Source organism: Salmo salar, chromosome ssa01 (genome assembly GCF_905237065.1).
Source record: "Salmo salar chromosome ssa01, Ssal_v3.1, whole genome shotgun sequence".
Lineage (NCBI taxonomy): Eukaryota > Metazoa > Chordata > Actinopteri > Salmoniformes > Salmonidae > Salmo > Salmo salar.
In genome coordinates, this window is record NC_059442.1 from 118,029,011 (window position 1) to 118,043,783 (window position 14,773).

The 14,773-nt window shown below is 39.1% G+C and overlaps 1 protein-coding gene across 4 annotated transcripts in view; it reads left to right on the forward strand.

Annotated features, from left to right (window-relative positions):
* The window catches only part of LOC106590971 (methionine synthase), a 51,702-nt gene that overhangs the window by 10,932 nt on the left and 25,997 nt on the right, over positions 1-14,773 (forward strand). For 3 of the 4 annotated variants that reach the window (XM_045687819.1, XM_045687828.1, XM_045687834.1), the window contains 11 exons: positions 1,666-1,760; positions 2,085-2,185; positions 2,302-2,363; positions 3,131-3,198; positions 9,245-9,324; positions 9,625-9,737; positions 10,214-10,354; positions 10,968-11,153; positions 12,859-13,038; positions 13,740-13,856; positions 14,412-14,552. In XM_045687819.1, the coding sequence (XP_045543775.1) occupies positions 1,666-1,760; positions 2,085-2,185; positions 2,302-2,363; positions 3,131-3,198; positions 9,245-9,324; positions 9,625-9,737; positions 10,214-10,354; positions 10,968-11,153; positions 12,859-13,038; positions 13,740-13,856; positions 14,412-14,552 (1,284 nt within the window). Of the gene's footprint in view, positions 1-1,094; positions 1,413-1,665; positions 1,761-2,084; positions 2,186-2,301; positions 2,364-3,130; positions 3,199-9,244; positions 9,325-9,624; positions 9,738-10,213; positions 10,355-10,967; positions 11,154-12,858; positions 13,039-13,739; positions 13,857-14,411; positions 14,553-14,773 lie in introns of those variants that run through there. The other variant, XM_045687840.1, reaches the window with a different exon arrangement.

Sequence of the window (14,773 nt, forward strand, 5' to 3'; positions counted from 1 at the left end):
GGGAGGCTATTAGATTCAGAGGCCATGGAGAGAGGGGCACAATGAGCAGCTGGAGGCTATGGAGAGAGGGGGCACGGTGAGCAGCTGGAGGCTATTAGAGGGTAGCGGCCATGGAGAGAGAGGCACAATGAGCAGCTGGGAGGCTATTAGAGGACAGAGGCCATGGAGAGAGGGGCACAATGAGCAGCTGGAGGCTATTAGAGGACAGAACCACTGTTATCTGTATGAGGAAGACCTGGGAGCAGGCACAGAGGGAGAGACCACAACCACTGTTATCTCGCACTACGCTAACTTCTTGCTAGTCATTTATCATCCCGTCTGATTACATAGTACCCGTCTTGACTGCATCAAACTGAGAGAAGCTAGTTAACAAGGCTAATTGAGGCTAGCCATAACGCTACTGTGCTTCTCACCGTCCTACAGTTCGTTACACATAACTCCATTCAGATTATATCCTAAACAGCAGCCTACATGTTGGCTTTGGTCGTTGTAGCCTTTTTCTTTTCTTCAATTCCCTTTTAATTCTGTCATTTTCAATTCCGTCTTCCATTGGTTTAGATGTCTCCCTAACTTGCTTGCCACACGAGCGGAGCAGCAATCCAATTGTCTCTCTGTCTCCGCGGGAAGTGCCAGGATCAGAGCGTATGCCTTTTTTCAAATTATTAATAAACACTGTGCAAAAATATAGATGCAACAATTTCTAAGATTTGACTGAGTTAAAGTTCATGTAAGGAAATCAGTCAATTGAAATAATTTAATTAGGCCCAAATGTATGGATTTCACATGACTGGGAATACAGATATGCTTCTGTTGGTCACAGATACCTTATAAAAAGTTAGGGGCTTGGATTAGAAAACCAGTCAGTATCTGGTGTGACCATTTGTCTCATGCAGCGTGACACATCTCCTTCACATAGAGTTGATCAGGCTGTTGATTGCGGCCTGTGGAATGTTGTCCCACTCCTCTTCAATGGCTGTGCGAAGTTGCTGGATATTGGCGGGAACTGGAACACGCTGTCGTACATGTCGATCCAGAGCATCCCAAACATGCACAATTGGTAACATATCTGATGAGTATGCAGGCCAGGGAAGAACTGGGACATTTTTCAGCTTCTAGGAATTGTGTGAACATTTCTGTGATCTTTTATTTCAGCTCATGAAACATGGGACCAACACTTTACATGTTGCGTTTTATATATTTGTTCATTATAGATTTGTATCATGCAGCCATTATCTTTTAGATCTCTAAGACATTCCCAGGTTTATAGGCCATGCCACAAAATAATGGATTTGATTGTGACGGTGTAGGCTATATTAAATTAATTTAATTCACTTTTTTTCCCCCCAAAGGTGAGCATCAACAGCTTGTATGTGTGGAAGCCCAGAGACGCTAAACATGTTCGTTAAATAAAGGTCAATTACCGCGAAGCCGGCATTCATTTGCATGACAATTACCGGCTGACCAAATTGTATGACCGCCACAGTCCTAGACATGAGTGGTCGTACTCTCTCAAGACAGATTGTGTTTCTATATATCAGGCACCGTTGTGGACAGGACTGGTCGTACTCTCTCAGGATAGATTGATTGCTTGTGTTTCTAGATATCAGGCACCATCGTGGACAGGACTGGTCGTACTCTCTCAAGACAGATTGATTGTGTTTCTAGATATCAGGCACCATCGTGGACAGGAGTGGTCGTACTCTCTCAGGACAGACAGGAGAGGCCTTCGTCATCAGTGTGTCCCATGCCAAACCCCTCTGGTGAGTCTCTACATTCTGCTTCAGGACTTCAATACTACCTTGTTGTTGTTGTCGACTTCCACATGTTTGTCCTCAAGTTTCTTGCTGTTTTATATTCAAATAAACTTCAAACTTCAGATCTGCTGGAGAGATTAATGGAATCTACAACATCTGACCTCATCAAACTGGGCCTCAGAAGGCTGATATACAGTGTTACTGTGTCTTATTCTGACCTCATCAGACTGGGCCTTAGTAGGCTGATATACAGTGTGTTACTGTGTCTTATTCTGACCTCATCAGACTGGGCCTCAATAGGCTGATATACAGTGTGTTTCTCTCTTCCAGTATTGGGCTTAACTGTGCCTTAGGAGCCACTGAGATGAGGCCTTTTATTCAAGCTATTGGGAAATGCACCACCGCTCACGTCTTATGCTACCCCAATGCAGGTAACCGGCACCCATCCATCCCAACTCACCCGCGGCAAACTTAGCATCTAGCTAGCTCACCTTTTTTTGTGTTCACAACCACGATCTGCCATTTTCACACACTCTGCTTGTTCCAGGTCTCCCCAATACGTTCGGTGGATACGATGAGACCCCAGAGTTGACAGCTTCACATTTAAAGGTAAACTTATTGATTTTATAGCTGGTCTACCCAATGAATGATCTATCGATTTGATTCAGCCAAATTAATAAATATCATACCCCTCCAAAATGCTAACCTCCCTTGTTATTGTAATGGTGAGAGGTTAGCATGTTTTGGGGGGTGTGATATAAAATGCTAACCTCCCTTGTTATTGTAATGGTGAGAGGTTAGCATGTTTTAGGGGTATGATATAAAATGCTAACCTCCCCTGTTATTGTAATGGAGAGAGGTTAGCATGTTTTAGGGGTATGATGTGTGTCTGTAACTTTCTCACTCATTATTATCCATGATTATCCATAATCACGGTATCGTCCACATTAATGTAGAAGTGTTACGAAACATATTAGATTCTCATTTACAATAAAAGTGACTCCAAAATGACACTATACATGATTTACCATTAATTTCTATTGGGCAACCAAATAATCTGAAAAACAACTAAAACAAACAGCCAATACATCCAACACGTTTGTAGAATCACAAGCTTGATGTAATCATTGTGTGCTAGGTATATGGGACAAAATACTAAACGTTTGACTACTTTAATACACATAAGTGAATTTGTCCCAATATTTTTAGTCCCCCCATTTCAGGCAACCATGTGCAAAAAGTGCTGTAATTTCTAAACGGTTCACCCGATATGGATGAAAATACCCTCAAATTAAAGCTGACAGTCTGCACTTTAACCTCATAGCCATTGTATCATTACAGCTTGTATACACTCTGACTGTCTCTTATTTGTGTAGGACTTTGCTACAGATGGTCTGGTGAATCTGGTTGGTGGATGCTGTGGAACGACTCCTGCACACATCAGGTGACTGTCTGTCCTCTGGCACCAGCTACTGTCCAGCAATATAGAACTGATATACTGTCTATACTGCTGTCTATAGATATAGAACTGATATACTGTCTATACTGCTGTCTATAGATATAGAACTGATATACTGTCAATACTGCTGTCTATAGATATAGGACTGATATATTGTCTATACTGCTGTCTATAGATATAGAACTGATATACTGTCTATAGATATAGAACTGATATACTGTCTATACTGCTGTCTATAGATATAGAACTGATATATTGTCAATAGATATATTACTGATATACTGTCTATACTGCTGTCTATAGATATAGAACGGATATACTGTCTATACTGCTGTCTATAGATATAGAACGGATATACTGTCTATACTGCTGTCTATAGATATAGAACTGATATACTGTCTATAGATATAGAACTGATATACTGTCTATAGATATAGAACGGATATACTGTTTATACTGCTGTCTATAGATATAGAACTGATATACTGTCTATACTGCTGTCTATAGATATAGAACGGATATACTGTCTATACTGCTGTCTATAGATATAGAACTGATATATTGTCTATAGATATAGAACGGATATACTGTCTATACTGCTGTCTATAGATATAGAACGGATATACTGTTTATACTGCTGTCTATAGATATAGAACTGATATACTGTCTATACTGCTGTCTATAGATATAGAACTGATATACTGTCTATACTGCTGTTTATAGATATAGAACGGATATACTGTCTATAGATATAGAACTGATATACTGTCTATACTGCTGTCTATAGATATAGAACGGATGTACTGTCTATACTGCTGTCTATAGATATAGAACGGATGTACTGTCTATACTGCTGTCTATAGATATAGAACGGATGTACTGTCTATACTGCTGTCTATAGATATAGAACTGATGTACTGTCTATACTGCTGTCTATAGATATAGAACTGATGTACTGTCTATACTGCTGTCTATAGATATAGAACTGATATACTGTCTATACTGCTGTCTATAGATATAGAACTGATATACTGTCTATACTGCTGTCTATAGATATAGAACAGATATACTGTCTATAGATATAGAACTGATATACTGTCTATACTGCTGTCTATAGATATAGAACTGATATACTGTCTATTGATATAGAACTGATATACTGTCTATTGATATAGAACTGATATACTGTCTATTGATATAGAACTGATATACTGTCTATAGATATAGAACTGATATACTGTCTATACTGCTGTCTATAGATATAGAACGGATGTAATGTCTATACTGCTGTCTATAGATATAGAACGGATGTACTGTCTATACTGCTGTCTATAGATATAGAACTGATATACTGTCTATACTGCTGTCTATAGATATAGAACTGATATACTGTCTATACTGCTGTCTATAGATATAGAACTGATATACTGTCTATAGAAATAGAACTGATATATTGTCTATAGAAATAGAACTGATATACTGTCTATAGATATAGAACTGATATACTGTCTATACTGCTGTCTATAGATATAGAACTTATATATTGTCAATAGATATAGAACTGATATACTGTCTATACTGCTGTCTATAGATATAGAACGGATATACTGTCTATACTGCTGTCTATAGATATAGAACGGATGTACTGTCTATACTGCTGTCTATAGATATAGAACTGATACACTGTCTATACTGCTGTCTATAGATATAGAACGGATATACTGTCTATACTGCTGTCTATAGATATAGAACTGATATACTGTCTATAGATATAGAACTGATATATTGTCTATAGATATAGAACTGATATACTGTCTATACTGCTGTCTATAGATATAGAACGGATATACTGTCTATACTGCTGTCTATAGATATAGAACGGATATACTGTTTATACTGCTGTCTATAGATATAGAACTGATATACTGTCTATACTGCTGTCTATAGATATAGAACTGATATACTGTCTATACTGCTGTCTATAGATATAGAACGGATATACTGTCTATAGATATAGAACTGATATACTGTCTATTGATATAGAACTGATATACTGTCTATAGATATAGAACTGATATACTGTCTATAGATATAGAACTGATATACTGTCTATACTGCTGTCTATAGATATAGAACTGATATACTGTCTATAGATATAGAACTGATATATTGTCTATAGATATAGAACTGATATACTGTCTATACTGCTGTCTATAGATATAGAACGGATATACTGTCTATACTGCTGTCTATAGATATAGAACGGATATACTGTTTATACTGCTGTCTATAGATATAGAACTGATATACTGTCTATACTGCTGTCTATAGATATAGAACTGATATACTGTCTATACTGCTGTTTATAGATAAAGAACGGATATACTGTCTATAGATATAGAACTGATATACTGTCTATTGATATAGAACTGATATACTGTCTATAGATATAGAACTGATATACTGTCTATAGATATAGAACTGATATACTGTCTATACTGCTGTCTATAGATATAGAACGGATATACTGTCTATACTGCTGTCTATAGATATAGAACTGATATACTGTCTATACTGCTGTCTATAGATATAGAACTGATATACTGTCTATAGATATAGAACTGATATATTGTCTATAGATATAGAACGGATATACTGTCTATACTGCTGTCTACAGATATAGAACGGATATACTGTTTATACTCCTGTCTATAGATATAGAACTGATATACTGTCTATACTGCTGTCTATAGATATAGAATGGATATACTGTCTATAGATATAGAACTGATATACTGTCTATACTGCTGTCTATAGATATAGAACAGATATACTGTCAATAGATATAGAACTGATATACTGTCTATACTGCTGTCTATAGATATAGAACGGATATACTGTCTATACTGCTGTCTATAGATATAGAACTGATATACTGTCTATAGATATAGAACTGATATACTGTCTATAGATATAGAACTGATATACTGTCTATAGATATAGAACTGATATACTGTCTATACTGCTGTCTATAGATATAGAACTGATATACTGTCTATAGATATAGAACTGATATATTGTCTATAGATATAGAACTGATATACTGTCTATACTGCTGTCTATAGATATAGAACTGATATACTGTCTATACTGCTGTCTATAGATATAGAACGGATATACTGTTTATACTGCTGTCTATAGATATAGAACTGATATACTGTCTATACTGCTGTCTATAGATATAGAACTGATATACTGTCTATACTGCTGTTTATAGATATAGAACGGATATACTGTCTATAGATATAGAACTGATATACTGTCTATTGATATAGAACTGATATACTGTCTATAGATATAGAACTGATATACTGTCTATAGATATAGAACTGATATACTGTCTATACTGCTGTCTATAGATATAGAACTGATATACTGTCTATAGATATAGAACTGATATATTGTCTATAGATATAGAACTGATATACTGTCTATACTGCTGTCTATAGATATAGAACGGATATACTGTCTATACTGCTGTCTATAGATATAGAACGGATATACTGTTTATACTGCTGTCTATAGATATAGAACTGATATACTGTCTATACTGCTGTCTATAGATATAGAACTGATATACTGTCTATACTGCTGTTTATAGATGTAGAACGGATATACTGTCTATAGATATAGAACTGATATACTGTCTATTGATATAGAACTGATATACTGTCTATACTGCTGTCTATAGATATAGAACGGATATACTGTTTATACTGCTGTCTATAGATATAGAACTGATATACTGTCTATACTGCTGTCTATAGATATAGAACTGATATACTGTCTATACTGCTGTTTATAGATATAGAACGGATATACTGTCTATAGATATAGAACTGATATACTGTCTATTGATATAGAACTGATATACTGTCTATAGATATAGAACTGATATACTGTCTATAGATATAGAACTGATATACTGTCTATACTGCTGTCTATAGATATAGAACTGATATACTGTCTATAGATATAGAACTGATATATTGTCTATAGATATAGAACTGATATACTGTCTATACTGCTGTCTATAGATATAGAACGGATATACTGTCTATACTGCTGTCTATAGATATAGAACGGATATACTGTTTATACTGCTGTCTATAGATATAGAACTGATATACTGTCTATACTGCTGTCTATAGATATAGAACTGATATACTGTCTATACTGCTGTTTATAGATGTAGAACGGATATACTGTCTATAGATATAGAACTGATATACTGTCTATTGATATAGAACTGATATACTGTCTATAGATATAGAACTGATATACTGTCTATAGATATAGAACTGATATACTGTCTATACTGCTGTCTATAGATATAGAACGGATATACTGTCTATACTGCTGTCTATAGATATAGAACTGATATACTGTCTATACTGCTGTCTATAGATATAGAACTGATATACTGTCTATAGATATAGAACTGATATATTGTCTATAGATATAGAACGGATATACTGTCTATACTGCTGTCTACAGATATAGAACGGATATACTGTTTATACTCCTGTCTATAGATATAGAACTGATATACTGTCTATACTGCTGTCTATAGATATAGAATGGATATACTGTCTATAGATATAGAACTGATATACTGTCTATACTGCTGTCTATAGATATAGAACAGATATACTGTCAATAGATATAGAACTGATATACTGTCTATACTGCTGTCTATAGATATAGAACGGATATACTGTCTATACTGCTGTCTATAGATATAGAACGGATATACTGTCTATACTGCTGTCTATAGATATAGAACTGATATACTGTCTATACTGCTGTCTATAGATATAGAACTGATATACTGTCTATACTGCTGTCTATAGATATAGAACTGATATACTGTCTATACTGCTGTCTATAGATATAGAACTGATATACTGTCTATACTGCTCTCTATAGATATAGGACTGATATACTGTCTATACTCCTCTCTATAGGTATAGAACTGATATACTGTCTATAGATATAGAACTGATATACTGTCTATACTGCTGTCTATAGATATAGAACAGATATACTGTCTATACTGCTGTCTATAGATATAGAACTGATATATTGTCTATACTGCTTTCTATAGATATAGAACTTATATACTGTCTATAGATATAGAACTGATATACTGTCTAGATATAGAACTGATATACTGTCAATACTGCTGTTTATAGATATAGGACTGATGTACTGTCTATACTGCTGTCTATAGATATAGGACTGACATACTGTCTATACTGCTGTCTATAGATATAGAACTGATATATTGTCTATACTGCTGTCTATAGATATTGAACGGATATACTGTCTATACTGCTCTCTATAGATATAGAACTGATATGCTGTCTATAGATATAGGACTGATATACTGTCTATACTGCTGTCTATAGATATAGAACGGATATATTGTCTATACTACTGTCCAGCAATATAGAATGGATATACTGTCTATACTGCTGTCTATAGATATATAACGGATATACTGTCTATACTGCTGTCTATAGATATAGAACTGATATACTGTCAATAGATATAGAACTGATATACTGTCTATAGATATAGAACTGATATATTGTCTATAGCTATAGAACTGATATACTGTCTATACTGCTGTCTATAGATATAGAACTGATATACTGTCAATACTGCTGTCTATAGATATAGAACGGATATACTGTCTATACTGCTGTCTATAGATATAGTACTGATATACTGTCTATACTGCTGTCTATAGATATAGAACTGATATACTGTCTACTGCTGTCTATAGATATAGAACTGATATATTGTCTATAGATATAGAACTGATATACTGTCTATAGATATAGGACTGATAGATTGTCTATAGATATAGAACTGATAGATTGGCTATAGATATAGAACTGATATATTGTCTATAGATATAGGACTGATAGATATGAAACTAATATAAATCTCTGTGTGTGTTCAGAGCCATTGCTGAGAAAGTGAAGCACTGCCAGCCCAGAGTGCCCCCTACTGACGTCTTTCAGGACTACATGCTACTCGCAGGTAGAACAACAAGAATTTAGATGAGCTCTGTGTCCTTCCAGTCATGGCCGTTTCCAGGGCTGGTATTTTTTTTATAAAGCCTTGCAGAGTAGAAGTGCTGATCTAGGATCAGTTCTGCCTTTTCTTTTCTTTTTTTAAGATAATAATGAATATAATGACATATAGACCGTGAGGACCTGATTCTACAATAGACCTGCTCTGAGATGTACCTTTCTCAGTCACGGTAGCACTGATGAATAGTAGCAACAAACCACTGATAAGCCTTTCACCACAGCTTGATCATATATTTTTGTGTCGCAGGTCTGGAGCCGTTCAGGATCGGTCCGTACACTAATTTCGTTAACATCGGCGAACGTTGCAACGTGGCTGGATCGAGGAAGTTTGCCAAGCTGATCATGTCGGGAAACTATGAGGTTAACTGTCTCTCTTTTTATCCTCCTCGTGATACCACCTGAAATAAAACTCAGTCGAATACAGATCGCATGATCATTGTAGCTTGCAATATCTTATCTTCTATACCCATGTCTGGTGTACCAGGGCCATGTTCAGTAGGGCACACCGTATCAAAATGTTTTGAAACAAAAACTAAAAATGACTTATTGGACAAGTTCAGGTAGTTTCTCCCTGTTTCAGTCTATCTTCTTGTGTTTTTGGTGCATATTGAACACAACCCTCTTACTGAACGTGTTCTGTGTCCCTGTCTGTGAACCGGGTCCCTGTCTGTGAACCGGGTCCCCTGTCTGTGAACCGGGTCCCCTGTCTGTGAACCGGGTCCCCTGTCTGTGAACCGGGTCCCCTGTCTGTGAACCGGGTCCCCTGTCTGTGAACCGGGTCCCCTGTCTGTGAACCGGGTCCCCTGTCTGTGAACCGGGTCCCTGTCTGTCTCCAGGAGGCGTTGAGCATAGCCAAGACCCAGGTGGAGATGGGAGCCCAGGTGTTGGACATCAACATGGATGAGGGGATGCTGGAGGGTCCTGCCGCCATGGCCCGGTTCTGCTGTCTCATAGCCTCCGAGCCTGACATCGCCAGGGTAGGAATCAACTGGACATTTCAAAAAGATAAGATACCTGCACACTCTGACGTTTAATCATGTTTTCTAAACCATTTCCTGTGATACTGTACCAAATAGGTAATGTTACTATGCACTGAGCTACAGGAAACTGAACCACATCGTTAAAGTGCTGGGAGATGCAGGGAAAACAAGACCACTGGAAGAGCAGAGTTCATCTATAGAATAAGTCCTTTAGGCCCTTACTAAAGCTGAAGTTCACTTACCCAGCTCTCCTAGTTCTCCTTTTTATCCCCCCCTCTCTCCTCTCCTAGTTCTCCTCTTTATCCTCCCCTCTTTCTCTCTCTCTCCTAGGTACCTCTGTGTATAGACTCGTCTAACTTCCAGGTGTCCTCCTCTCTCTCTCTCTCTCTCTCTCTCTCTCTCTCTCTCTCTCTCTCTCTCTCTCTCTCTCTCTCTCTCTCTCTCTCTCTCCTCTCCTCTCCTAGGTACCTCTGTGTATAGACTCGTCGAACTTCCAGGTGTCCTCCTCTCTCTCTCTCTCTCTCTTTCTCTCTCTTTCTCTCCTCTCCTAGGTACCTCTGTGTATAGACTCGTCTAACTTCCAGGTGTCCTCCTCTCTCTCCTCTCCTAGGTACCTCTGTGTATAGACTCGTCGAACTTCGAGGTGATCAAGGCGGGACTGAAGTGTTGTCAGGGGAAGTGTATCGTGAACAGCATCAGTCTGAAGGAAGGAGAAGAGGAGTTTCTCCAGAGAGCTACGACTGTCAGACGCTACGGGGCTGCCGTGGTTGTTATGGCCTTCGACGAGGAGGGTCAGGTGAGACTGACAGCTGGAAAGGAGATGGTAGGATATACAGTGGCAAGAGAAAGTATGTGAACCCTTTGGAATTACCTGGATTTCTGCATAAATTGGTCAACAAATTTGAACTGATCTTCATCTAAGTCACAACAACTGACAAACACAGTGTGCTTAAACTAATAACACACAAATTATTGTATTTTTCTTGTCTATATTGAATACATCATTTAAACATTCACAGTGTAGGTTGGAAAAAGTATGTGAACCACCAAGGCTAATGACTTCTCCAAAAGCTAATTGGAATCAGTAGTAAACTAACCTGGAATCCAATCAATGAGAGGAGATTGGAGAAGTTGGTTAGAGCTGCCTTGCCCTATAAAAAAACACTCACAAAATGTTAGTTTGCTATTCACAAGAAGCATTGCCTGATGTGAACCATGCCTCAAACAAAAGAGATCTCAGAAGATCTAAGATTAATTGTTGACTTGCATAAAGCTGGATAGTGTTACAAAAGTATCTCTAAAAGCCTTGATGTTCATCAGTCCACTGCAAGAGAAAGTTCAGTACTGTTGCTACTCTCCCTAGGAGTGGCCGTCCTGCAAAGATGACTGCAAGAGCACAGAGCAGAATGCTCAATGAGGTTAAGAAGAATCCTAGAGCGTCAGCTAAAGACTTACAGAAATCTCTGGAACATGCTAACATCTCTGTTGACGAGTCTACGATACGTAAAACACTAAACAAGAATGGTGTTCATGGGAGGACGCCACAGAAGAAGCCACTGCTGTCCAAAAAAAACATTGCTGCACTTCTGAAGTTTACAAAAGAGCACTTGAATGTTCCACAGCGCTACTGGCTAAATATTGTGTGAACAGATGAAACTAAAGTTGAGTTGTTTGGAAGGAACACACAACACTATGTGGAGAAAAAAAGGCACAGCACACCAACATCAAAACCTCATCCTCAACTGTAAACTATGGTGGAGGGAGCATCATGGTTTGGGGCTGCTTTGCTGCCTCAGGGCCTGGACAGCTTGCTATCATCGACAAAAAAATGAATTCCCAAGTTTATCAAGATATTTTGCAGGAGAATGTAAGGCTATCTGTGCGCCAATTGAAGCTCAACAGAAGTTGGGTGATGCAACAGGACAATGACCCAAAACACAGAAGTAAATCAACAACAGAATGACTTCAACAGAAGAAAAATACTCCTTCTGGAGTGGCCCAGTCAGAGTCCTGACCTCAACCCGATTGAGATGCTGTGGCATGAACTCAAGAGAGCAGTTCACACCAGACATCCCAAGAATATTGCCAAACTGAAACAGTTTTGTAAAGAGGAATGGTCCAAAATTCCTCCTGACCGTTGTGCAGGTCTGATCCCCAACTACAGAAAACGTTTGGTTGAGGTTATTGCTGCCAACGGAGGGTCAACCAGTTATTAAATCCAAGGGTTCACATACTTTTCCCACCCTGCACTGTGAATGTTTACACGGTGTGTTCAATAAAGACATGAAAAGGTATAATTGTTTGTGTGTTATTAGTTTAAGCAGACTGTGTTTTGTCTGTTGTGACTTAGATGAAGATCAGATCAAATTTTATGACCCAATTTATGCAGAAGTCCAGGTATTTCCAAAGGGTTCACATTACTTTTTCTTGCCGCTGTACATTCTTAGGAGGGGGGGAAACAATCAGACCTTTGGAACAGCTGTCTTCTCTGGTTCCTACAGGCTACGGAGACAGAGCGCAAGGTCGAAATCTGTAGCAGAGCCTATCGCCTCCTGGTAACTCAAGTGGGCTTTGACCCCAACGACATCATCTTTGACCCCAACATCCTGACCATCGGCACGGGCATGGAGGAACACAGCGAGTACGCCATCAATTTCATCAGAGCCACAAGGCTCATCAAGGTCAGTTGAGACCTGGTCAATGTTTCTGCTAATGCAGTCACAACACTGCTTATCGTTGTCACTCTCCCAGGGGGATTTCTATGGGACTGTGTCTTTTTTCTATATTGATACCAGTGGTGATGTTACTCACCACTTAGCTGTCCAGGGTCTGCCTGGGAAAGGTCCCGTGTCCCGTGTGGCTCAGTTGGTAGAGCATGGTGTTTGCAACGCCAGGGTTGTGGGTTCGATTCCCACGGGGGAGGGGGACCAGTACGGGGAAAAAATGTATGAAATGTATGCATTCACTACTGTAAGTCGCTCTGAATAAGAGCGTCTGCTAAATGACTAAAATGTGAAATGAAAGGAGATGGCTCTCACCTCAGGGGGATTGCAAACAACATGCATGGCAGTGTGGGCTTCCAGGCTTTCATGTCCTGTAAATGACCCATACTGTGTTTTCTGTAGGAGTCTTTACCTGGGGTCAGGATCAACCTGTCCTTCTAACAGTATATACTACAGTATTTAATGTGTGTATAGATATTCTCTACAGGAGTTGTTGCCTGGGGCCAGGATCAACCTGTCCTTCTAACAGTATATACTACAGTATTTAATGTGTGTATATAGATATATATTCTCTACAGGAGTTGTTGCCTGGGGCCAGGATCAACCTGTCCTTCTAACAGTATATACTACAGTATTTAATGTGTATATATTCTCTACAGGAGTTGTTGCCTGGGGCCAGGATCAGTGGAGGCCTGTCCAACCTGTCCTTCTCCTTCAGAGGCATGGAGGTTATCAGAGAGGCCATGCATGGAGCCTTCCTCTACCACGCCATCAAGGTAGGTTGAACCTTCCTCTACCGCGCCATCAAGGTAGGTGGAGCCTTCCTCTACCGCGCCATCAAGGTAGGGTGAACCTTCCTCTACCACGCCATCAAGGTAGGTTGAACCTTCCGCTACCGCGCCATCAAGGTAGGTTGAACCCTCCTCTACCGCGCCATCAAGGTAGGTTGAACCTTCCTCTACCGCGCCATCAAGGTAGGTTGAACCTTCCTCTACCGCGCCATCAAGGTAGGTTGAACCGGCCCTACTACGTTAGCCAGTGGCTATCGACATCTAGCTAGCTACTGGATCTACTACGTTAGCATTGCATGAGTCAGCCAGTGGCTATCGACATCTAGCTAGCTACTGGACCTACTACGTTAGCCACTGGCTGACACATGCAGTGCTATCGACATCTAGCTAGCTAGCGGCCCTACTACATTAGCCAGTGGCTATCGACATCTAGCTAGCTAGCGGCCCTACTACGTTAGCCAGTGGCTATCGACATCTAGCTAGCTGCCCTACTACGTTATCACTTCATGAGTAACCCTGTTGTCCTGCAATCTCCTATAGGATGGCATGGACATGGGCATAGTGAACGCTGGCAGCCTGCCTGTCTATGATGATATTGACAAGGAGCTCCTGCTCATGTGTGAGAACCTCATCTGGAACAAAGACCCAGAGGCCACAGAGAAGCTACTGCTGTACGCACAGGTATATGGTTTACACACTACAGTATATATCCTAGTTGATCATACTGTGCTTGTATGCACAGGTATATGGTTTACACACTACAGTACATATCCTAGTTTATCTTACTGTGCTTGTATGCACAGGTATATGGTTTACACACTACAGTACATATCCTAGTTTATCTTACTGTGCTTGTATGCACCTGTACATTGCCTTCGGAAAAGAATTCAGACCCCTTCGAC